The following is a 27,685-nucleotide window of genomic DNA, read 5'->3' as shown; positions in this document are numbered from 1 at the left end:
CTTCTGGATGTGAAATGGGTGGAGCAGTTGTTCCCTAATTATTCTATGAATAGTGGACTTGGATGTATGGAACTGTTCTGATAGATTTCTGATGCTCATTGAAGGATCATCAGCGACGGCTTCCAAAATATTTTCCTCCAATACAACGGTACGTACAGTCCTAGGAGCGCCCTCACCACCTCGTTTTGGCAAAACTGTACCTACAATAATATCGAAATAAAACAACGTGCTCAAATTAATTATCAATTATTACATACCTGTCTCCCTCAAGCTGCGATCGACACGTTCGAATGTTTCTCTTGACGGTACCGTTCGATTGGGAAAATGCTCGGAATACAGACGACGAGCTTCTGCAGCATTACAAAATGCTCGTCCATAAAATACATGCATATCTGCATATTCATTGAATGTAAACTGTTCGGCCATATCAAAAAAATTCAAAATATCCTATAGAATATTGACAATACAATGATAGTCATATGACAACGCACCACTCAACAAAACAAAATCGCATTCCAGTTTCTCATTTTTTATCAAAACTTTCTAAAAGGTTTTTTTGTCAACATCTGTGAAAGAAATATTATTCCCTGGATCTGTCTGTATCTGTAGAGTAGGGAGGGTGAGTGTAAGCCCACGCACTTAGGCCACATGTGACCCATTGTACATCCTCCCGAGGAGTTGTCCTCCTAGGTCGTCGTCCATCCTGTCCTTTCCAGGAAGGTGGACAGGTCGCTGGGAGACATCTCCTTTATATCGGCAGGTGTAGGCCAAGACTCGCCGAACACACACTCTCTTATTGACGATAACTCCGGGCACTCGCACAGGACATGCCTGACAGTCTCATCTTCCTATTCACACATCCTGCATAGAGGTGTGTCCACTAGCCCCATATTATGTAGGTGTTTCCTTAGCTGACAGTGGCCAGTCAGAAATCCTACTGTAAGGCGTAGATTTTTCCTGGTCATCGCCAGATATTTCTTCGGCGCCAGCTTCCCAGGGTCGCCCAAGGTGATCCTGGCAAGATTACATCCTTTGATTTCATCCCATCTCTTTAAAGATTGAGCATGGGTGTAACATTTGACTAGTTCCGCAATTGTCGATGTCATCAGGCCGTGGGTGCCACTTGGTCCTAAAATTCTTAGTCCAGCCGCTTCCTTGGCTAAAGAGTCGGCAATGCGATTACCTTTACTCCTTTCGTGCCCTTTAACCCACCTCAGGATAATGTTATTATCTACCGAGGCTTTGGCTAAATCTTGGTGGCACTCTAGTGCTAGCCCTGAAGTAACACGGTATCTGTTCAAGGCTAATAGTGCTTGTCTGCTATCAGTGCAGATTGTTATGTTTTTGCCAGAAATTCTTTTCTTGGTTATTTCTTTTGTGGCGATTGAGATACCAGCCAGTTCTGTTTGGACCACGCTGGTATTTCTTCCCATTCCCCATTTAATCCTTAGGCTTAGTGATCTGGAGTACACTCCACATCCTGAACCTTCTTTGGTTTTTGAGCCATCTGTATAAATCCGTATTGCATTTGCAGCATCTGACTCTGTGTTCTGCTTAATTTGTATTTTGTAGGGTTTATTAAACACAAACCTGGGTTCAATTGCATCACTTGTTGCCTGCAGCAGAGGTTGCGCAGTAAGCGCTTCCCGCCATAGGCCCAGCCTCAATCGACCCATTCCTACTTCTAGGTTTACACCAGCCGTGTGCAATCGTATCATGGCCATTAACGCAACCTCCTCAACGTACAGATCCAGAGGGGTCAGACCCGTGATTAATTCCATTGCCGCGGTTGGTGTTGTTCTCATGGCTCCTGTGATGTTTAAACAAGCCAGTCGCTGTATTTGATATAATTTTTGGATGGCCGTTGCTTGTAGAACTTTCGGTCCCCATGCAATGGCTCCATACGTTAACATAGGTCTTATTATTGCAGTGTAGATCCAGGCGACTACACGGGGTGAAAGACCCCATGCCCGTCCCACTGTCCTCCGACATTGCTCATAAGCCACGTATGCTCTTTTTGCTCTACTCTGTAGATGAGAGTTCCATGTTAGCTTCTTGTCAAGGTATTTCACCTCTTCAGAGAAGTTCAGTTGGCTTTTGAAGATTTCGGGAGGTTTTGTAGAATCCATTTTTGTTAAGGTGATTAATTAGGGTATCCAGAACTATGTTCCAGAGAAGGGGTGATAAGACCCCTCCCTGTGGACATCCCCTCATGACCAGTCCTTTAACTGTGATGTTTTCTACATTAATACTTATTGCTCTGCTAGAGAGCATCTGGAGTATCCATTCTCCTACTACCAGGGGTACATTCCTGGAGTGTAGTTGCTGGGTAATTGTTGGAAAGGTTGTTTTATCAAACGCTCCCTCAATATCTATGAATATACCTAGGGTGGATTCTTTGTTGTCCAATGATCTCTCGATTCTGCCAACCACATGGTGAAGGGCAGAATCAGTAGACCTTCCGGGGTATATGCATGCTGATTTGGATGAAGTGGGTTGTTAACAAGTACTTCATCTCTTATGTACCGCTCACATAGCCTCTCCATGGTTTTTAAGAAAAACGATGTGAGACTAATTGGTCGGAATGCTTTTGGTAGGGTGTAGTCCATCCTACCTGGTTTGGGTATAAATACTACTCTTACTTCTCTCCACTTACTGGGAATATACCTCAGAGCTAGAGAGGCTCTGAATATTCCAACCAGGTGTGGCATAAGAGTGTCCAGTCCCCACTGAAGTAGGGCTGGTCTTATACCGTCAGGCCCTGGTGACTTGAAGGGGGAAAAGCCCGATATAGCCCATCTTATTTTGTCCTCATCAATTACTGTACTAGCATATTGCCAGTCATATTGTGAGGGTGTTATTGGTACATCCGTCCAGTTCGCCGTTCCAGGAAAGACAGAACCTGGGAAGTAAGTTTCCATAAGAATCTCAGCACTCTCCTGGAGGTTGGCGGCTTTGTCGCCATTTTTCCTCGTCAGGATGCCGATAGTCTGTAGCCTAGAAGCTAGTGGAAAGTCTTCGACTGCCTCACAATAGGCTCTCCAGGCTTCTCTTTGTTTTCGTCTGCAGACTTTTTTGAACTCTCTGAGGTTGGCTTGATATATAACCCAGTCCTCTTCGAGTCTTGTACGTTTTGCCTTGTTAAAGGTCGTTCTCGTTGTCTTCCTGAGGTGTTCCAATTCAGGGCACCACCATGTGTTGGTTGTACCATGCGTTTGAACCATCCTCATTGGACAGGATTCCTTATAGGCAGTGTCTATTTTGTTGTGGATAGATACTGTGTACCTTTCCAGTTCTTCATTGTTGCCAGGAGTCCCGCAGAGCTCATCTTAAGAGTCGATTGTAGAGAGCTACATCCGTCCTCTTCGGGTCACGGGATTTCACAGTAGTCCTGAGATCCTGGCTTACCGTATAGGTCAGCCAGCGGTGGTCTGACAAAGAGATATGGTCCGAGACTTGCCAGTCTTGGATTTTGTTTGATATTTCGGCTGTCGTGAGCGTGATATCTATTAACGTTTGGCTACGGGCATTAATAAATGTTGGCTCCGTGCCTCTGTTCAAGATTGTTAGATCTTTCTGTATTATATATTCGTATAGTGACTTACCTCGGGCGTTGATATCCTTGCTGCCCCAGCTCACGTGGTGAGAGTTTGAGTCGCAACCCAATATGAGCTCCACTCTCTGGTTGAGGCAGTGGTCCACTAGTACTTCTATTTCTCTGGTCGGTGGTAGGGTGGCTGCATCTGAAGGGAGGTACACCGATGCGATTATCAACGCCATATATTTGCCTTTCCCAACTGGACATTCAACTTTGACCGCAGTGAGATCTGAGGTGCTGAATTGTGCCATCGGAAACGCTTTGTATTTCCTAGGAACGTAGACAGCCGTCCTAGGTTGCTGGTTGCTTGGTAAGCTGAAAATTTGACCAGTTAAACTACTGAAACCAGTAATTTTGGTCTTAATTATCCAGGGCTCCTGGATCAAAGCTATTGTCTCCTCCAATACATCAAGGTGGCGACATAGTGTTGCCGTTGCCGCCTTTTTGTGTTGGAGGTTGCATTGTATTATTTTTACTTTTTTTCCAACGTCCTTGCCCATGAGACAGTTGTTGGATACAAAGTTACCTTTAGAGGTCCATCTGCTCCCCTGCTAAGGGGGAGGTGGCCTCGCTGTTTTTGGGTGCCTCCTCCGTCAGGTCATCGAATGTCATCTGTTCAGATGCTTCGACTTCCTTTTCGGGACCCATGGTGGCCTTGGGGTCAATATCCACTTTAGGTGGTTCAACTTCCAAGGACCTAGGGTCTTTAGAGGTACCCTCTGTTTCTTTTATTATTCCCTGGATATTTTTCACCTGATCATGTGCAGCCGTTTTTGTAGTTCATTCGTTTGCTTTTTATTAGTATAGTAAATATTTTTTCCGATGTGCGTTTTTTCAGCTAAATTTAGATTCGTGTTAAAGAATTTCTCCCATAAAATTATAATTATCAGTGAAACTCCTCAACAGTTTAGCTGTGAAGAAGAATTTGAAACATTCGAATGTTGAGTTTCATGAGATTCAGATAACTGATCAACACGAAACGTGATTATTCCACACGTATTATGTACATACAAAATATGGAATGAATACGATATTTCATAGTAGAGTAGCTTGTTAGTTCAAAAACACCACGAATCTACAGAACTTGATATTTCTTTTGAAAAAATATCTGCTATCACAATTGTGACTTAAACTTCCATATAGGTACTGTACTTTTTGTTTACGACTTCATTTTAGCATACTTTGTATTATTCCTGTTATAAATGTTGTTGAATTAACGTTATCATTATTATTTCTGCTTTGATAATTATTCATTTCAAATAATGGTGGACGAGCGGGTTTGATGTCGTCGAGTAGAACTACATTTTTATCAAGACTCGTTGCTCCGATCGACTTTCCACACGAGTACTTTTATTCATAAAATTGTCCAAGTAACCTTATTTTGTTGAAAAATATTGAAAAATATCTGTCATTTCAAAGATTTGGGGTGTGGACCATCGGGGGTAGTCCGTTCCTGACTTTGTAGCAAAACAACTGACTCCTGCATGAAAGCTCATCGACGGAATTCATTTGTTTAGTCAATTACCAAAATTTGGATGATTTTGAATATTCACTTGAAAAGTTATCAAAGAAAAACATTTTTCATTTTGTAACTTCGAGGGCCCGTAACTTGGTTACGAAGACTTTTAGGAAAAAAAGTTATATGAAGTACTGGTGATATTTTGACCCCATCTATACATTCCCGAGAGGAAAAGAGGAAGTCCAGGGACACCCTGTATATACTTTAAAATGTAATTTTGATGATATTCATAAAAAGTCTTTTTTCTTCTTGATGGAATTGTATGAACTGCAGGAAATGAAATTTCTACATCCATTTCTTGAGCTATTTTTTTAGCTTCGTTGAGCAAATTTATAAACCCATAGTCGGATCTCATGTCTGTTAAAAATATTTTAATTCTATTTAACATTTGTACAGCTTCTGATAAAATAACGTCAGATTTTTGCAAGATGAAAAAATAAATGTAGTTTACAAATAACTACATTTATTTTTAATAAAATATTATACCAAACAACTAAGGAATATATAAATTTAAAAGCTTTCATTTGAATAATCTGGGAATATCTCTAGATGTATCATTATAAAGGGCGAACAGTATATCATAAACTTTTTCCAATTCATACCTGAGAGTTTTTACGGCATCAATTCGACTATCCCACCTGGTATCATAGAGCGGTTTTAGCGTTAACCTAGGCACTTCTTTTAAAAGAATATTCCATCGATATGTTGATGCCGAAAAAAATACATACAGTTCCTGAATAATACTGAAAAAATTGGTCACTTCAAGCGAGCTTTTTGCTGCATCATTCACGACTAAATTAAGGCTGTGTGCCGCACAAGGGACAAAAAAGGCTCTGGGATTAATATCTAATATTTTTTTGTAGGCCAATGTGTTTGCCTTTCATATTGACACTATTGTCATAACCCTGGCCTCGCATATCGTCAATATTAATATCAGATTCCTTTAAAAAATTGAATATGAAATCAGTTAAACCTTGACCAGTAGTGTTGCTAAATTTGCATAATCCTAAAAAATGTTCTCGAACCTCTACAGTTTTAAAAAAATCATCAACAAAAACAAATCTAACAACAATTGTGATTTGTTCTTGATGACTAATGTCAGGTGTGCAATAAAGGATAATTGAAAAATATTTGCACATTTTTAAGGATTCAATTATATATTTTTTTTTTTAAAAAATTATTTCATTTTGGATTTTATCGCCCAAATAAATTGGCATTTTTTTGCCATCTTTTTGAATCCTGCCGATATGGTCAGCCATTACACTATCAAATTTTGCAATTGTCTCAGTTAATTTCATAAAATTGCCATTACCTTTTTCGAATAGTTTTTGACTGATGCCCCTAAAAGCTAAATTTTGTCCAGCCAAAAATTGAACCCTAAAAATAATTCTTTCTAAAACAGATGTCCATCTTTTTTTTCTATTTGAAATAAATTCTGATTCATATAATCGACAGTTGAACCTTTTTCAATTGATTTTTTCAATTCAACCCATTTCTTAACACTTTCGAAATGCCTCTTACTAGTTTCGTGTCTCTCTAAAGCCCGAGACAAGTGTTGCCAGTCCCTAAAACCATTATTATCGCTGAAACTATTAGAAGAAGCTTCAAATAATTTGCAGGAAAAGCAGCATTTGCAGATGGTAAGGGTATAAAAGTTGTTCCTTTGAAATTCGAAATACCGTCATATGATCAACATTTAGCCGGAAAGCAATCTTTCTAGTACTGGTAGTAGGTTGTTCTTCAATCAAATTGAGTACTGCTTCTTCAAGCTGTGGTGTTCATACTTCTTGATGGCGACCACAATCCTGCGTTCTTTTGTCGAAAGAATTCTTATTCTCGTAATCGTTGATGAAGTCGAGCAAATATTCTATGTGAAGGATGCTGCCGTTGAGGATACATTTCAGCATATCTTCTAGAAGCTTTTAACCCATTCCCCTGCCATTTCAATAACAAGTGAATTATTAAAGTAACAAATTGAGAACAGAACAACAACACACAGTTAGTATTAATTCAATTTCGATAATTCACAAACTGACAGTGTCATAATTCAATTATAATAGCTACCAACTAGATAGATTAGTTTCGTATTTTCGCATTTATGACGATGTATCTCTGTAGTTGTTCGTAAAATAATTTTTTGCTGCGAACTGGTTTATTTTGGGCAAAAATAGAGCTAGAGCTAGGAGTGGGAATAGTGTGGACGCTACCACGACCATAACTGAATCATATAAAAGTCGAGTTACAATCCTGAACCTCACTTAAGCTTCGTGTCCACTTGTATTGTGTTGTATTTTGATAATTTTTGAATGCACTTAGGAATCTAAAGCGTATTTTTTCAAATGAATATAGTTTCACGTATCAGAAGAGTGAATTATTAGGAATTTGAAGTGTATTTTTCCAAAGGAATTTAGTTTCTTGTATTAGAAGGGTGAATAATTTTGAAGTACATTTAAATAACTATGGAAATCTGATTATTTGGAGGAATATTATTGAAATCTGAAGTGAATTATTTGTTATATTTTATATGAATTGTGTTATTTTCAAAGTGGATCATATCCTATCATCAATGCCGTTTAAAGTGAATTTTTTCAAATGTTTTTTCATTATTTCTTCCTGATAAAGTCATTTGTGAGCAGCGTCCTATATCTAGCATTCATTCAAAGAGAGCCACTTCATTTGTTCTGGAAATAATCTTATAATTTGTTTCGTAATCATTTCACACGATTCAGCTCTTTGAATATCTATTAGCTTTAGACTGGTAAGGCATACCTCTCGTATATGAAATGAAAGACGAATAATTTTTACTACATTGTTTATTCAAAGATTAGTATATTATACCAGCATTTTGGAGTTCAGTAATAATCAGAGTAATTTCTACATCATCCACTTTGAAAATAACACCATTCATATAAAATATAACAAATAATTCACTTCCGATTTCAATAATATTCCTCCAAATAATTTATTTATTTATTTATTTATCGGTCAAGTACACTACAGAATTATTATAAAATCCCAAATGGTACGTCAAGAAAGTTTCAATTGTTGAAACCAGTCAAGCATTAGAGTTCAGTTATGAACCCAACAAGTAAAATCCATAATATAACTATTATAATTGCTTAAAAATAAATAAACCTATTTATTTTTTATCAGTCCTATACACCACAAACTATTAATAAAATACCAAATGGAACATAAAAAAAAATATATTAAAAAGACAAAAATAAGCTTAAAGACATTCAACACTAATGAATAATTTAATTATAAAACTAAAACGTAACTATGTCAAGTTCATTACAGAATTGTAACAAAGTCCCAAATATTACATCAATGTGCAAACAAACCCTAGAGTCAAGTTATTACTTCATATTAAATAAAGGTATGCATTTTCATTTGTCAAATAGTGCATTAAGTTCAAATTAAAAAAAAAGACATGTACGAATACTAGAATAAGTTATGATTATTAAAAGAAATAATAAACGAATATTCAGAAGTTTAATACACAATCTCTTGATGAAGTCGTCTAATTGCTTTTTTTTTTGAATTTTAAATATGACAAATGAAAAAGATCAGGATTGATTCAAATCAGCTTTCAATAGTTATTTGAATGTACTCCAAAATAATTCACTCTTCTGATACAAGAAACTATATTCATTTGGAAAAATACACTTTAGACTCCTGAATGCATTCAAAAATTATCAAAATGGTTTCCTTCAAACAACATTTCTTCAAAATATATGGAATCTCGAGATAATTCCCTTTGAATATAAGAAGCGAGCTTAGATATGATTGAAATTACCATAGAAATTCAAAAACTCACTCCTCAAGATAATGACAGAAACATCATAAATCTCGACTATTGTTTGTATTGTTATCATTACTACTAGTATTAGATACGACTGATTGCGTCCGGACCTAACGCCTATGGACTTTTCATCTCTGGGGAAGGTTGGAAGATCTCATTTTTATTTTGCCGACCAATTCTAGATACGGATTAGAAGCGGCAATAATGCACAGTTTTGCTTCTCTCACTCCTATGGAACTAATTAATTCGGCAAAAAACGTTCAAAAGAGGTGTCGCATGTGTGTAGGAGAAGCTAATAGACATTTCGAACACCTCCTCTGAGAAAATATATTTCATTGTTCGTTCTTCATCATTATTATTATTGTTGAAGTTTCATTTATCAGTAGTAAATAAGGTATAAATCGTTATCAGTTTTATTGAAACTATGCATTTTGAATACTGCTGTGAAAAGCTTTCTCAACATTAGGTACCTACTACAAACAATTTCTTTCTGATGTTTCGTCGCGTCGTCCTAAGCCTATTAGATCAGTGTGCGTTTCAAAAGTCTACATGATATAACCTAAAAGCTCTGTATTTGAAAAATTACACTAGCAAAAGTCAAGTGTTCTGTATTTTTGGAAAGGTGATTTTGAGCTCTATTGAAACTTTTTGGAGATGCACATTTTCGAAAAACCTGTAACCGCATTTCGATATGCGGTTTTCACCATTGCATTTGTCATAGTTCAAGTTAGTGACTATATCGAGAAAAATCCGTCAGTAATCAATCAGTTTTTCGAAGAGTCAACATGAATATAAGTGTTATGGTTGAATTATACAAGATACTGGATATACTATAGGAATGATGTCCATTGGAGGCGACGGCCTGAGAATAAAAGTACCATGCCATGAGATGATATTTCCAGGCATTCCAGCTGAAAAATGAGTTTGAAAGTGTGATCTTTCATTCATATCATATATATTTTCTCGGATTTGAATAAAACAATATTGATCCTACGAATGAAGAGCGTTGGAGGCGATGGCCTGAGAATGAAAATATCATGCCATGAGATGATATTTCGAGGCATTCCAGCTGAAAAATGAGTTTGAAAGTGTGATCTTTTATTTATATTATATATATATTTTCTCTGGTTTGAATAAAAAAATATCGATCCAACGAAAAATTGATTGAAACCAAAATTGTAGGAAATATAATTTAATACAACTTTATTCATTCCCATTTTTCTCGTGGATTCGAAAATAAACGTGATAATACAATGATAAGATTTTACTTCCTCTTTTTTCTGGTTCAAATCGAAAAATATCGATCCTACGAAAAAATTGATTAAAACCAGTATTGTAGGAAATTCAATTTCATATAACTCCAATTATAATGATTTTTCTTGTGAAATTGAAAATTACAATGATAATATTTAACTCCCTCCTTTTTTTGGGATCAAATTGAAAAAATATCGATCCAACGAAAAAAATTATCGAAACCGAAATTGTAGGAAATTCAATTTCATACAACTTCAGTCATGATGATTTTTCTCGTGAAATTGAAAATAAATGTGATAATACGATGATAAGATTTTACCCCCTCCTTGTCTCGAGTTTAAATCCAAAACTATCGATCCCACGAGAAAATTGTTTGAAATCAAAATTGTAGAAAATTGAATTGTGTTCAACTTTGATAATCACAATTTCTCTTGTGAAATTGAAAATAAACGTGATAATTAAATTAAAAGATAATACAGCGGCAATTTTTCCGTAATTCATCTTGATGTGCTCTCTTATACTAGTTGAGGTTCAGGATCGCAACTCGACTTTTATATGATTCGGTTATAGTCGTGATAGCGCCCCACACTATCCCCACTCCTTACTCTATACGTGACTGCGTATAGAGCAATGGCATATGATATTGCGAAAGGTCACTCAAAGTCCAACTGGAAACGCACTACAAAAGCCTCTTCGTCCATACAGTTGAAGATCGTTCAATGTCGAATCCTCAAATCTTCAAAATAGCCGCATCAAACAATGAAGGTCATTGAATGTCAAACCCAAAACACTACCTCAAAGTCACCTTGCCTGCGTCGTGCGACGTAGGTCAAGGTCGTTCAAGGTTGAACTCGAATCGCCCCCTCAATGTCACCTTGGGTACATTGTGCCATGTATGTTCAAAACTTCAAGCCGCGTAACTGGCTCGAGTCTTCACGATGTCAAAGTCATCTTGTCGCAATATGGGGAGTGAATAAAGGTCATTCAAGGATAAAACCCAAAACTCTACTTCGTGTGACGTATATAGAGGTCATAGTCAGAACGCAGTCCAAAAGCCTTCGTCCATATAGCTGAAGGTCGTTCAAGGTCGAATCCTCAAATCTTCGAAATAATATTCAGTATGCGCGATATCAAACTGACTCCTGTGAGTGGGCGGCCCCTTTTTCATATGCTCACTCAAAAAGTGGTAAAGGGAAGGAAGAAAATTTACGTTAGCAAAGGCATATGATATTGCAAAAGGTCGTTCAAAGTCGAATCTTCGAAATAGCCACGTGATCGTTCGAGGTCAAATCCAAAAACACTACCTCAAAGTCACCTTGCTTGCATCGTGTGACATAGGTCAGAATCGTTCAAGATCAAACTCAAACTGAACAATCGTTCAAAGTCATCTTGGTTACGTTGGATCGTGTACGTTCAAAACTGGCTCGAATTCATTCGAAGTCAAAGTTACCTTGTCGAAAATATGTAGAGTGAATGAAGGTTATTCAAGGTTAAACCTAAAACACCACCTCAAAGTCACCTTGTCTGCGTCGTCGTATGACGTTGGCCAAGGTCGTTCAAGGTCAAACTCATAACACCTCCTCAAAGTCACATCGGCTACTTTGTGTGACGTAGAGGTCATTCCAAGGTTAAAAGTGGTGGGGGTAGGTTCTGAAATCGGCTTAAACCAATTACTGGTATTTCATTCAGCCCTTCATATCTTTGATTATAAATTAACAAAAGACCTGCTGATAACGGCAATATGTGTGGAATACAACATTATTCAAATGTCCGTCATGTCTTCTCAGCTTGGAGCGCATCCGAAACGTCCAATTTTCAATGATTCTGGCACATAAATCAAGCTGAATTTGACCAATGGCATATGGCATGGGTTATGTTGACTTTGAGGACCGCTGTGGGTCGTGGCTCATTCGCATAGACCTGCGATTTAAGAAAATCTCACAAGAAAAATCTAACGGGGTCAGATCGCACGATCTCGGTCGGCAGTGGCAAATGATTTCCATGTATGATGACCATGCCCTCAAATCGCTCGTGCAGAATATCTAATGTGGCATAAGGTGTGTGGCACGGAGCGACGTCCTGTTGAAACCACATGTTGTTGGTGTCAAGATCATCCAATCCAGCTCAAGAGAAGTTGGTAATCATCGACCTATGCTCGCCGTTAAGAGTGATGGTTTGGTCAACGTCGCTTTCAAAGAAATATGGACCGAAATTCATATGTGGACTTTTGTGGGATGCATTGGACGTTTTTGGACCTCATGTGGATTGGTATCATCCCAAATCCGAAAATTTTGTTTGTTCATGTACTCATGGAAATGGGCCTGATCGCTGAAGATGATTTTTCGATGAAAATTAGGATCAGTTGCCAACTACTCCAGAGCCCATTCAGCTGACACACGTTGTCTATGGTCGTTTAACTTCAGTTCCTGTGTCAGTTGAATTTTGTACGGGTGCAGACCCAAGTCACGACGCAGAATTCGCCAAGTTGTGATTTGCGAAAGGCCGAGTTCTTGTGAGCGACGCAAAATCGACTGCCTCGGACTCCTGCACACTCTCAATGACAGTGGCGATGTTTTCGGCAGATCTTGCATTTTGTCGACACACAGGTGTTGATCGATCGTTTATTGAACCAGTGGATTAAAGCACATTGCGAATAGTCCTCTCGGTAAGATGATTCGCCCGTAAAATGGCCAAAGTGCGCGGTACGTTGCACGAACAGAACACCCATTTTGATAAAACAATGTTATTATTTGCACGTGTTGTTGAATGCTATATCCGTCCATGGGGATTTGGCAAAACAGACTGAAAAAATGACCACTAACGGCCATCTTAATGAAATTAAGATGGCCGTTATCCATTGTCAAAGTGCGAAAGTCCCTGGAAGACCCTATGGAAGGTTTCTTGAATAATTAGTGATTTTTTATCCAGATCAAGCATTCATCGTTGTATAGTTTAACAAATATTACCTAGCATGTATCTCCGTTGTCTCGAATTTGATTTCCCATCTCAATTTCAATATATTGGATCTTCTTCTCCATAGATTAATGAAAAAAGTAGCTGTAACAACAGATATTTCAGTTTGTTGGGTACTTGAAACAGATCATTGCTCGTATAAATGGACGATATCAAAATTTGTGTATGAAAGTATGAAATGGTGAATTTCAGGTTCACGCTTGGAAATTCCTAAAAGAATCAATAAAATAAAAATAAATATCTGAAAATAACGATTATTTCAAGCAAAAAAACTCTGAAATGAAATTACAATAAATTAAAAAACAAGCAACAATTGAAAATTGAAGAATGAGAAGAAATTGAAGTTACTTCACGACTTTTCGATTGTTAGTATCCATAATCGTCATCGGGTGATGACAGTCATCACCCGAAGACGATTGTGGAGTGGATACTAACAATCAAAAACGAAACCACAGAATTATTCTTGTTGAATATTTTTTTGCTGAAATTTGGTATACCAACATTTGAGAGAGTGTCCAGTCCAATGATGATTTTGAATTTTTCCTTAAAAAAATCGCTAATACGATTTCTTTTATTTTAAATTTAAAAAATATTCGCATCCGGCCTTGGTTTTTGTAGAAAGAAAATGATATTTGATCCCAAAGTACAGTTTCTTGAACTCTACAATCCAAAATGAAGTTTTTCGAAATCGGAGGAAAGATGCAAATTTTAAGGAAGTCTCAAGCTTTCAAGTGGGTTACACTGTATATAATTTTTCATTATTGAATATCAATTAAAAAATTTGAACAAATTACGGAATTGTTTGATCAGTTCAAAAAATCGAGTCCCATTGAGAAAACATTATTTCCATATAAATTTTTGAAAAGTTCTATAATTGTTAACTATAATTTTTTCCCGACTCCCGTTTCTACAAATGGCGACAAATAAGAGGTTTGAAACATGGTTGCTTCCTGGATTCCTTCTTTTTAAGATTTCTTAAGAACAAAACAGAAGCACTACAGAAAAATCCTAAGAGTGGTGCCTGTGCAAAAGTAGCGATTCACATTGGATTTGAATCGCTGGAGATTAAATTCATTTGGAAAAACTTTCTCAGGAAGTTTACTCCACGTAAACGCAGTTCTCCAGATGAAAGTGTTCTTAAACAGTGAAGTTCGAGGTGTACTGAGTTGAACCTCAAAACGATGAGCAGCCACAGTCCGTCGCGTATCTCTGATATGTAACGCTCTTGGTGGAATATGCCAAGTCACTTGAACACTTGCCGTGAAAGTATCTTCGATGTTCCAGGCTATCAAGGTTGCACGTGATGTTCGCGTCTCCAATCAGGCGGATGACTCTTTTCTGGATGGAATCCAGCAACTTCAAGGTATGTTTGTGGGCAGAGCTCCATACATGAGAAGAATACTCCATCTGATCTGATCATCAAAAGCTGCTGAGGTGTGTACGGTTTACTGGTTCGGAGCAGTGTTCCAAGCTTTTGAGAAGCAACCTTTGCAATTCCAACGACATGATTGTGCCAAGACATATTGGTATCCACTTTAACCACCATACCCCTTATAGAGTGCGGACGTAAATTGCCCACCCCCTCATGACTTTTAAACGGGGCATAGAAACTGTGTTCAAGTATGACATCAGTCACCGCAGAGAGGCTGCTATAATTTTATTTCAGTAGAAAGGAGAGATTTTTTGATACTTCGTTCAAAAAGTATTTCAATTTTGAATTTGGTTGACCGATAGTGGAGTTATTGTTGTATACATTGGAGACTAGGAAAAATTATATTTCGTTTCTTTGTAACCAGAATAGGATTGAAACACTTCCAAAGTTAGTTATTACAGGTTACACAAAGTTTGTAATGTTTGAGAGAATGAATTGCTAAAGAAAATGAATCGTGTTTGAAATAAAATTGGACCAAAATATTTTATATTTCTTTTTTGAATCCGATTCAGGATTTTGAAGAATCTACCAGGTTACTATATGTAGGTGTCCATTTTCGATGGACATTTGTAGCTGCATATGGCGAGCACTAACATGTGATTGGTCTAATTTAACATTCAATGATACTGAATCGTTGTGTATTGAATATAATTTATGCAGAATGGGACTCATCAGTTATCATCGGAAGGAAGATTATTGTATTGAGTTTCCAGTACATGGCGAGGAAGGCATATGTGCCAGATTCATACATACCATCGCCAGGGGACACAACACTGCTAGCATCATCAAATAATAATTTCCAATTGGATAGCATAGTAACTCACATTACTGCTGCAAAATTAGCTCCTCCGAAACATGAACAAGATTGCACACTAGACAGTTGAAGATGACTCTACAAATTTCAATACTTTGAAGTTTGAACACTTCGAAAGTCTATTCAATACAGGAATACACAAATAAAAAATTCACTGAAACCAACTAAAAATTGTAAAAAATAGACCAAGAAATGCCTTACAAACCCAGACGCTGGGATAAGGGGCGTCTTGACCAAGGAATCTTCATACCTTAACTAACAGTTGTAGCCTCACATACATCGTATATGAAAAACGGCTATCCATTTTATTGGAGAATCAAACTACACAAGCAACATTGTTGGGAGGTTCAAAAGAGGACGATGCGGGGGCTACGGAGAGGATGTGCAGCTCGTAGATGGAAGCATCCTATACCATTTGGATGCCGGAGAGACGTATACTTACCTCGGGGTGGAACAACGCCACTCACAAGAGATAACAGCAGCAAAGAAGTCTCTCCGCGGCAAGTATCAGCACAAACTTCGACAGATCTGGTCATCGGAACTGTTGGGGAAGAACGAAGTTGCTGCAACAAATATGCTTGCCGCCGATTCATTCTTACTCTCCTCGATTGGAGTAGTGAAGTGGACTCGGGAGGAGCTGTATCAACTCGACGTAAAGACCCGAAAAATGATGCATCTCTGAAGGAAATTGCATCACAAATCGTCTGTTCCACGGTTGTACTTTCCCCGATAACAGAAAGGCCGTGGAGTTTGAAGTGTCTACATGACAGAATGGTACTGGATATAGCCTGTAAAGTCGTCAGGAGTTCGCATCCCCTTCTCTGCCTAGTCTTCAGGGCATCTGCCCGAGCAGCTGATGAACTTGGTTTAGTTGTCGACACTGAACGAGGTGATCACAACTCTGTCACCGAGTTGGAACCCGTTCAGCAAAAATCTCAGATAAAAGCCGCAGAGATCACCTCATTTCTGCGGAAACACAAGGATAAGCCAATGCATATGGTCTTCTTCAATAGTATTGGAGACCTTGGCTTATCAAAGCGCCTGACTTTTGAGTTCCTCAGGTCGAGTGGGCTGAAGTCAGAAACTGAGGGGTTCATCATGGCTTCCCAGGATGGTGTTTTCAACACCTCAGTCTAGCGCAGTCGCGTGATGGGTATAGAGGTTCCTGTCACAAGGTGCAGGGCTTGCCGCGAGGCGCCCGAGTATGTCCATATTCATCGACATAACGTGGCCCTTAGAGTGCTATATTACCATCTATGGCACACGTACGGTATTGACAAAACACCGGTGTTGCTCTACGCCCCGGGGGATAGTGAATCTGTTGTGAGGAACGAGAAGTGCCGAATTTATTGGAACTATTCGTTCCCCACTCTCAGTCTCATATAAGCTAATAAGCCTTATGTAGTCCTTCTCGACCACCAGAGCCAGACGATATTTGTCGTGGGGTTTTCAACTCTTGGCGAGACGAATATCGTCCGAAAAAAGGAGGAAAAACGGATAAAATATCGAGATTTTCTCTTCAAACTCCGCAGACTCTATCCAGACCACTCTGTCGAAATGGTTGTTCTGATTATTGGAGTCCTTGGTGGAATGATGCCCTCTCTACTCTCGAATCTTGAAATCATACCGGCTTGCCGCACTAAGGCAGAAATCTCAGCCGGACAGATGCAGAAGGATGTCGTTCTTAGCTCACTGCGCTTGCTCAGGTCACATGGTTCTTGGATCCAATGATCACTTACCCCACGGCGTGGGTAGTGGTCGTTGGTTGATAATGCTGGCGCGCCCTCCCGAATGTATCGGGGCTTCGGGTGATAGAGCCTGACCAGCGCAAACTACGGTTAAAAAACGACTTCATTGTTTCCATATATAGAATGAATAGCAAAAGGAGAAGTTCAGTTCATGAGATAATATAAAATAAGCTCATGAATTGTTCTTCCACTTAACCTTAATTACATATATTGCTAGGTGTGTTGAATTTAACAATATATAAGAATAAAAGAATGACAGTTAAACAATTACAGCTATTTCTTATCTAATTTCCATCGTACGTATGTCAGGATTGCATTGAAAACCAGTGTTTCTTATAGCCCTTCTTGAATCTTTCAAAACTGAAGGATTTGAACATGGAAGGGACCTGATTGTACATTGAACAGATTTGATAAGTATAACTACGCCTGAATATTTCTAATCTGAAGATTAACGGTGAAAGGATTCCTTTATATTGGACATTTAGATTATATATGTCGGATCGACAGGTGATTTTTTGTGCAAATATGAGAGTGTTTTATAGAAAATACATTTTTTTAAAAAGAACAGCAGCATGTAATCTCCATCTATTGCTCATATTTAGCCAACCATTATCTTTCAATTCGTGTAAAATATAATTTCTTATGCGGATACCAAATATTAATCGTAAGCATGAGTTTTGTACTTTTTGTATTTTTATTTGATATTGGCTGGACAAGAATGGACCATAGATTAAGTACATCTACATAATTAAATATGGACAGTATTAATGACTTACACAAATTTGACCTCACTTGAATAGAAAGGAAATATTTATTGCCATATATAGTTTTGAGAGTGAAGTCCAACATTAAACCCAAACTTTTGGCTTCACCTACGTTTTGAAGTACTTCATTTTTCATTACAATATTTACACTAGCAGCAATCTCATCTTCAAAAAGAATAACATTAGATTTAGTGCAATTAATACTGAGAGTGTGACTTCTGTAACTTCAATGAACCTATCAAGTTCCTAATTTATAAGGGCACATGACTCCACTACCGTACTGGGGTGAAAACTAGAATAAATTTTAGTATCATAGGCATATAAGTGTACACTACAAATCTGAAGAGTTTTCACTAGACAGGAAGTATATATAGCAAAAAGCAATGGCCCCAAAATGAAACCCTGGCATACTCCGCATTTCTAATCCATATAATTGGAGGATTGTCCATCAACTAAAACCAATTGTTTACGACCTCCAAGGTATGATGTCATGAGATTCCTAGCATTATTCGACAGTCCTATGTAGTGTAGAATTTCAAGCAATAGATTATGGTTGATAGTATTAAAAGCTCTGCTAAAATCTAGCAAGACCAAAACAGTACACCCACCTTCGTCTAAGGCTTGAACAATATCATCAATAACATGGAGAAGTACATGTTGTACAACTTTATTTTTTTTGAAATCCAAATTGCGTTATACTTATAATGAATAATATTTTTTTCAAATATGTTTAAAATATGTTTTTCCTGTTATCCAGCTATCGCACCCCTATAAACGACAACTCTCAGAAGTCGAACCTTCTGCCAGCTAAGGACTAACGAGGTCTTAACTTTCCCCCCTTTGAAAAAAAGTTGAGAGCACCCTCTCTGGATATCTGGGGAGCCTAAACGTCGAACAATTGAAATCACCAGACGAAGTTGCCCATGGACTTCAGATTATGAAATGAAAAGATGAATAGATAGGTACTACTCCGATTTCAGCCTATTGGACATCATCAGTACTGGGAAGCGGTCTTCGACTGAAGACGAACACTGAAAAACCAGGAGAGTACTTTATAAAAATCACTGCGTACTGATGATGCCCAACTGGCTAAAACAGGTCTAACGGTGGATCTCAAATTGAAATCAAATTGTGAATGATTGGAGTAGTACTCATCTATTTATTTTTTCATTTCATAATCTGAAGTGAATGGGTAACTGCTTCTCGTATTTTAAGCTGTTCGACATTTCAGCTTCGATTCGAAGCCATTTTCAAAAATCTATAACTATTCTGAGGTCTAAGACTGCGTACGCCCCAGATCTCGTCACTGATCTTTGCGAGTGTTTCAATCTGCCTTCTCACAAGCGTCAAATGTGGGTCCACAGATTCTGGTCTGGTATTAATGTCTCTGGATGAGTGGTGGGGCCAATTGGTAGTTTAAAACCGGTCAACCGGTAAAAGTATCAGTGAAACCGGTAGTGAAAATACACGAACCAAACATCCCACTTCGTCCTATAGTCAGTGTCTTCGGAACCCCCACATATGGTCTTTGCCAATCACCTTGGTAATATTCTCCAACCACTAGCCAAAGTCCTCATCGTATGTCCCACATTCCTATCGCTGCATTGAAATATTGGAATCATTCAATATCTCACAATTCAAAACTTTATTACACATCAAAACGTAATAGCAATTTTTCCAAGACACTCTCAACCTCATTAGCCACTGCATATCCAGCACCTATTTTCTTTTTCAGGGCAAAGTTTACAAGCAAGTGAAAGGCTCCCCCATGAGTTCCTCACTCTCTCCAGTCCTTACAAACCTTCACGTGAAAGACTTCGAAACCAGAGCAATTGACATGTCTGACCAGAAACCTATATGTATGCCTCGATACGTAGATGACGTCATTGACTCACATACTCACTGACAGCCACAATAGATCCACAGAAATAAAATAACTCAAATCCACCCTTCGCCAAAAACAAATATCCCGAATCCCAAATCCAAAGATTTCAGCAAACCCGTATCCTACATCCCAAACAGCCCGATGAACAAAACACTTTCAGAGCAAGATTCTACTTACTGAGGTATGTCCCAACTGTCCTCCCTCATCTTTTTATCACAGTATGAAGACCAGGACCCTCAGTCTTCTCGGAAGTTTATAGGCCTGGACTACGGTCAAGCCCGTCTCGTTCTATGGACGTTCCACGACCCCAATGCTTGCTCTGAGTCATTCTTCCATTTTTCTCTGAGTATAGGACCCCTGCACTAACAAAAGTTCTTTTGAGCTGAAGGTTAGTGTGGTTGTCTGAGGAAGTATTGTACAATTCACGAACCAGTCTCTCCTGAATCTGGTCAGTTTGTTTCCGACTCTAAGACTCCCGGAGAAGGCTCGTCAAAAACTGTCACTCCGCTGGCAGTCTCATCCTATCACCTAGTCTGCTTCTGTTTTTAATTTTTTTCTGGGAGAAAGTTTCAATATTCCCACTCGGTTTCTTATTGAACTCCCCTGCAAATATTAATTGGTGTCTTTTTAATATTCGTAACCTCAGCAAATCTCCAAACTCTTTTCAGTTTGCAATTCTGCGATACTAATAGTATTTTGTGTTGCAGTGCGAAATTTGTCAGTTCTGCAATCACGGTTTCAGTGGGGCTGCCATTACCAGCCGTTTGTGAATGACTTTCCTAGCTCACTTGGATCTCCAGGTCACTCATTTTTCGCGAAGACTCGCTCGAAGAGTCCTCCTCATTTTTTTGTTTTCCATATTAATCCCAAATGAATTAGGGACAATATATTTCAAATTCATAAAGCCCAGTGCATGGAAGCAAGGCTGAGTACTTTAGTTGGCTGGTATTCAAGAGACTCCGTTAGTGCATAATACCTTATTTATTTTATGGAAATTCATATAAAATATAGAATGGAGAAAGTAAGTATCGTCTAATTTCAACTGAGATTTTTATTTCCTACAACAGGTTTTGGTTTTTCAAACCATTCTCGAATAAATGAGAATAGTTTAATAAACCAAAACCGGTTGCAACAGATATAAATTTCAGTAGGAATTAGACAAACGTTGTATTTTCTGTATCCTATATTCAGAACTATTATAGTTTACTCGAAAAGATGCTGCAAGATTTTATATTTCATTGGACAAACAATCAGTAATATAAGCTCTAGAGTTAGTCTTGTTAGTCAATTATAATAAAACTCAAAACTAAAAACAACCTTTGGGACTGATGACAAATCAACAAATAAAATTGAACAAAGGAAATAGTATTGATGATCTGCTTGTAGCAACTTACCCCAGATTGACATGAAAATGGAAAATATTACTGTAGAATAGTTATCTGATACGAAGTCCCACTTGGCATAAGAACAATAATCGGAGACGGTTTTCAAGAACTTGCATAAATTTCCAGTACTGCAGGTGGGACAGAGATACATGTTAGTTGCAGAGCACGTTTCCATCCTGAAGTAGAAAATATTGTTATACATTTTCATATTTCAACTTTCAATATTCACAGTGTTTCATTTCATATTCAATATTGAGAGAATGATAATTTTTCAATTCGCAGAAAATTGCTCAATTTTGTTTTATCTCCATTTCTTCACATTAAAATGAGGTCAGAATAAATATAAAATGCTGGTTTTGGGACCAAATCACCTTCGTTAATAATAGTTTGATCTCAACATGCATAAAATAGAAGGAAAAAGAAATGTTGAATTAATTGACAAAGAAAATTAAACAAAAGACGATACCAAGAGGGCAGACACTAAGTTGTATCTTCGTTAATAATAGTTGGATATCAACGTGCAGCACGTCAAATGAAAGGGAAACGAATGCAGAATTCATCAACAAAGTGATTGTGGATATTAACAATAGAAACGTCATGAAGTAACTTGGCTTGGAATCTCTTAATTTTCAATATTTTGTTTAATCGCTCTATTTTTCACCGGTATTTTATTTCACTGTAATTTCATTTCAGGTTTTTTTTGCTTATAATAATTGTTATTTTCAGCCAGTCATCACCTAAGACGATTGTGGATACTAACAATAGAAACGTCGTGAAGTAACTTGGTTTGGAATCTCTCAATTTTCAATTTCTAATTTTCTAATTGTTCAATTTTTCACTTGTGTTTTATATCATTGTAATTTCATTCCAGGGTTTTTTGCTCAATATAATTGTTATTTTCAGCTATTCAATTTAATTTCCAATTTGTATTGGTCCTTTTAGGAATTTCAAATAATTTTATGTAATATTAGACAATGGAAGTCCGAACTGATGAAATTCCGCAAGGGTTTATTGTGTCTCACACCTATTCACACTTGACCGAATAAACCCAGCTTCTTAACGAAGCCCATTACTTTGTATGATGAGTGTTCTTTTAGGTCAGATGGTAAGAATGCGGCTCTGCCAAACTTTGAAAACCTGATTCGGTATACCTGCTGTTTCATCATTTTCCAAACAGAGGTGACACACACTGTCTTCCGACAGTCCGAATCTCTGCATTTGATGAATCAGATGACAGTGACCTATAAGGCCTGTTGAACATCGTAGTTCATCCTGTTTGTTCGTCAAAGCCTAAAGCGATACCAATGACGGGTTCTGGCCCGATGAAGCTACTTGCAGTACTCTTCTTTGGAATGCCCTAGGTAACTTGTAGATAGTAACATAGCAACTATTTGAAATTTCTATAGTGGAACTTTTCTGAGTAGCGGACAGGAGATCGTCTTTGACGTGTCTTGATGCACTGCAACACATAGGCCCAAAGTGCCTACTGCTGAAGAGTGCCGGAGTCCCGAATCAGAGTATTCTAGTTGGAGGACTGTAAACAAAAGCCATGAGTTTCTTTGATGGTTTCTGGAAATATGATTGCAATAAGGAGTTGTGAGATTTAGTGCATCAAACCCTAGAGTGAGACCCTATATTTTGTCATTTTTTCGATTGAAGAAACCATTTGAAAGTGTAGAAAATTTTAGAACTTTGACACTGATTTCTTTTTATAGTGACAGTTTAAATCCAGTATTGATTATTTATTATTTCCATTTATTCATTCATTTCAACGTTAGGGATGCTAACTCTATTAAAACTATCGAGTAAACTGTATTCCTTGTTTTTTTTTTTGGTACGGTGTTGAAGAAAGGACAGTATTTCTAGAAACTTATGTGCATGGCGTCAAAATGAAAACTTTCAGTTTCAATGACTGCTTTTAGCATTGACATATGTCCTCGCCTTCGCAAATTAGGAGCTAGTCATTCCAACTGGGCACAGGTGTTTCTTTCTTGCTCTAAATCAAGAGGAGAGTAAGGAGACGGTACAATGGAAACAATAATTTGGATGAGCTTTGCAACATGATGACCGAAACAAACTTTCATTTCTTACATGTACACCTCCCTACCGCAGAATATCAGGGAGAAATATGAACTATTAGGTTACAACCCGCAGTTTCGTCCTATATGGACATTTTCAAACTTGAACAATAAACTAACAATCTGTTTTTCCTACAGATCGATTTGGTCATTTAACAGGTTGCACCCGCAATGTTTATGCTTGTGAATTTCCAAGGACTCTAAATAATTGAGTTTGCAACCCTTTCTTGCATAGTTTCCGAATCTAAGCGATACGGAAATTCTGCAATATGCAAGGAAGGATTGTAAACTCAATTATTTAGAATCTTTGGAAATTCACAAGCATAAGCATTGCCGTTGCAACCTGTTAAATGACCAAATCGATTTAATTTACTCTCCGGTTTTTCTACCACAGTAGTTGCACAATTCCTGAACTGCACTTGGTAGGGCAGAATCTGCTCTGGGTCGTTTTGCTGGGGGAACCGCATCATCATCCAGCCTGCAGGACTGCATATTATGACGACGCACGTTATCTTCATGTCTGAAACTTTCACTACTTCTTAATGGTGAAACAAATTTGTAGGAATATTCAGTATACGCGATATCCAATTTTCAAATCTTCGAAATAGCTGCGTGACATGGCTCAAGTTCATTCGGGGTCGAAGTCACCTTGTCAGAAATATGACTCTAGGAGACACCTCTTATTCACTCAGTAGAATGTTGTTTGAAATCGTATTCTTAAAAATTCGAGATAGCCGCGTGACTGGCTTGAGTTGATCAAACCCATCTTGTCAGAAATATATGGCGTGAATTAAGGTCAAACCCATCTTGCGATGCAGGTAAAGGTCATTTCAAAGTTGACGTGGGACAGTTCCGAAATCGGCTCAAACCAACAACTTGAAGTATTTTCTATTTTGCTTTTCTTTTTCAGTGACCCGGAAATAAAAAGTTAATTTCAATGCTGGAGCAGACTTTTTCAAATATTGTTAACACATTTTCCGACTCAATATCTTGGAATATTAATTATTTCATCACAGTTTTCGGGAGCACGTTGTCTTAGGTGAACACTAGCTGCCTAAAGCATCGGAAACATACTTCCAAAAATTGTAGTGAATTTATCGATTATTTGACTTTTAATAATAATTCAGAATGTTCCAAATATAATCCTATTAAATGATGACACACTGCCAAGCACCAACTCTCCACACTGTAGAAAAAATCATTGGGCATAGAAGTCATGTGATCTGAGCAGATCTAATGAGCCAAGAATGAGACATCTTGGAAGAATTCATGCCATTTTGGACAGATTGGTTAAACTGGAATACATCTTATTCAAGCGTCCATTATTAGAATGGTTATATTATCATTCCTGAGAATGCTGTTAGCCAGAATCTTTCTTGGAAGCTAAAACACTATCTGAGAATCACCTACAAAAGTAATACCAACACCACTCTTATTGTTATTACTACGATTTTTGTAAACAATTCACATATATTATTGAGTAAAGTTCAGCTAATGTGTTAATTTTTCATTTGTCCATTATCAGAAATTATGGATTTCGACCAATACTTTGATAGTTAACATCACTATGAAAATAGGCATACAGAAGTCGGAAATGAATGTCCAATTACATCGCCAGAGACGAGAAGTGTATGTTAATTTCATGAATTGTGAGTGAATTAAACAAAAATTAAATTGTTTCTTAATTGAGTTCTGCAAAGGAATTAATCAATTATCTACACTTTGCATACTTGATGAATTCAAAGTGAAGTCTCCCGAAAATAATCAGATTTGAAGTAATTTCTTTCATTCGAATCAATTACTGCGGAAGAGAATGTTTAGTATTTATATTCATTATTATTTGTTTACTCTCTGTTTCACCCTGTATATAGTTATATTTAGTTTGATGTTCAGTTGTTGTAACTAAAATAAGGAGAATAAAAAAAAACTTTTTTGACTGACATTGAATTAATGTTGTTCCAGAAGCTGTAACAACATCAATTTTAATTCTGGTTAGGCTCAAGAGCAAAAATCCTCAAAAACCTAAAAAAATCTTAGTATATAAAAAACTGCCTACTTTCAATATCTGTGGTCATGGACACTTTTGATCAGTGCATCAAGGTCTATATAACACTGAAAATTTACAAAAATCCATTTCCCATGAGAAACGTACATACCTAATCTTTTGAAAGTTTTGGGCATTTTTTCTGTAAGAATCAATAGAAAATGCGGTAATATTTACTCTAGGAAACATGGACATTAATATCAAACTTACACTCGACTGTGATCTCTAATGACCAACATCAGAACGCTCGAAAAAAACACCAATACTCCAAAAATAGCCGCAGGTACCAACATCATATTGAAAAATTCCAGCCAACCAAAATAAAATGCTACTTCACTTCCAAAGTACATTTCAATCATATCCAAAGGTATTTCTTTGTACCAAAATTGAAAGTTAGCCCAGTAGTGGTGTAATAACTGTAAAGATACAAATTGAACTTTAAAAATGTATATATCATGAATATTACTGAAGTTTTATCCCAACACCAAATCGTTATTTTCAACACCTCGACACGTGTTTTAATTACCAGTTTAATCTTCTTCTTTAAGATGACCACTTGGTGATTGAAACACGTGTCGAGGTGTTAAAAATAACGGTTTTGTGTTGGGATAAAATTCCAGTAATATTCATCACTACACCAAAGGTTCCAAACCGTGCATTAAAAATGTATACCATGGTGACAAACAAACAAAATTATAATTATACATTTGTTTTCATCATTTTATGCTCTATCTCAAAAAATGTCTAAATAGGTGAATTCGGTATTCCGTTGAACTGTTGAATTGTGTTTGTCTTGAAAAAGTCCCAGAGAAATTTTATCACTTTGTATCGATGAAATAGAACGATTTATGAAATCAACTTTATTGAATACGATAAAAAGTACGTTGACTTTCGATCTCCTAGATCAGAAAAGTCTAGTGTTCGGTACTTTGATGAGCTGTCGCGAATGATAGGAAGCGTTGTCAAGAACTATTACACTATTCGCATCCAAATTTCGGATTAATGTGTTTTCAAACCATTTTTTGAAAGTATTAGCTTCCATGTTCTTATGATTGTCAACACTGCAGTCCTCAAGTTTTTTTCCACATAAGTTCGAAGAATTCAGGACCCATCCTTTACTTCCTCCGCAATACACAATGATTAGTAGCGATTCTTTGTTTGTAGGCATGTTAGGCGTACACATTCTCAAACCATCAGTCCACCCTTTCGTAACTGTGTCGTGAGTGTCATACCAAGATTCGTCCAAATAGAGAATTTTCCGTTGTACTTGTCTATATTCAGTTAATAGTTCTAAGCATTTGTTACGCAATTCCACTATTCTTCTGCTTTCCATGACTGCTTGTCATTTGTTTATTATTTCAAATGTAAATCATAGTTTTGTCACAGCAGCTCACGTTGTGGTCGGAAGTATTCAATTTTTTCCTTATGATTTCAGTTGTAGGAATCTCATTGCTTTTGTAACAGTCGAATATTGTATTTTATTAGATGAACATTTGAAGGTTTTGGTAATCCTGTATCACATCGCGTCCCGCGTTCATAAGGTTTGTTTTAGACTATTTTACGTACAGTTGAGAAAAGATTTTTGGTCAAATCTGATGTTGCTTTTGATAGTTTGTTTTCCTCGAAACTAAACTTGAGATGTGGATTCTTTTATACATTGAAACATACTCTCTGTGTTTCAATATTCAAATGCATCCGAATATTATTTACTGGTATCTCTTTTTCGCATTGTTCACCATCCCTATTGGAATCACTACACTGGAAAAAGTCTGCGTTGGTATCACACTCGTTAATACTATTAGTACTTGTCCAAGGACGCCACATTTTAAATAGATAACAAAAACTTCAAGTAATAATAACTGCACAATATCGAATTTCGACACTCAAATCGCGATCAGTTCCTGAACTGAACATTCATGACACGACGGCGAAAACCATCTCCGCATTCCCCGTTTTCTATTCGTCACCGTAACATGACTTCAAATTTAATTTTATGACTCTACAGCCAATCATAAAACTCGGTGAGTAAAAATTATCCAATACGAACTTCCAAGTCTACAGTCCACGTGGACTAGTTCGCAGCCGGTTCATTTCTATGTATCGGTATTTTTGGCTTCAAGTATGCACAATATCGTTTACTTCGACTATACCACCCGTCTGTTTGTAAAAAACACCATCCCTGTGAAAATATGGGCAATTAAATTAAATACGGTGATTAAATAAGGTTAAGAAAATGAGAGTAAGTGATACGTTGGTTAAGAGGGCACGACGCATCTGTGAACCTGAGAGTCTTTCTGAAGAAATAAAAAAACTTAAAAATTACATTCAAAGAAAATGGGCGTAGCGAAGTAGAATCAGAGCGATCTATACGACCGAGCAGAGAGAA

The 27,685-nt window shown here is 37.4% G+C and overlaps 1 protein-coding gene across 5 annotated transcripts in view; it reads right to left on the bottom strand.

Moving 5' to 3' along the window:
• LOC111511304 (anoctamin-4) overlaps positions 1–27,685 on the bottom strand; it is an 89,819-nt gene that overhangs the window by 48,898 nt on the left and 13,236 nt on the right. For 4 of the 5 annotated variants that reach the window (XM_074173091.1, XM_074173092.1, XM_074173093.1 and 1 more), the window contains 3 exons: positions 25,510–25,715; positions 21,187–21,353; positions 13,143–13,233 (listed from right to left, as the gene is read on the bottom strand). In XM_074173091.1, coding sequence (XP_074029192.1) covers positions 13,143–13,233; positions 21,187–21,353; positions 25,510–25,715 — 464 coding nt within the window. The remainder of the gene's footprint in view (positions 1–13,142; positions 13,234–21,186; positions 21,354–25,509; positions 25,716–27,685) is intronic. The other variant, XM_074173095.1, reaches the window with a different exon arrangement.

The sequence above is a fragment of the Leptinotarsa decemlineata genome, unplaced genomic scaffold (genome assembly GCF_025532065.1).
Source record: "Leptinotarsa decemlineata unplaced genomic scaffold, Ldec_3_MD MMD2_tig00000199_RagTag_RagTag, whole genome shotgun sequence".
Classification (NCBI taxonomy): domain Eukaryota; kingdom Metazoa; phylum Arthropoda; class Insecta; order Coleoptera; family Chrysomelidae; genus Leptinotarsa; species Leptinotarsa decemlineata.
Note: the sequence above shows the minus strand (reverse complement) of the source record. Positions and strands in the feature narration are given on the sequence as shown.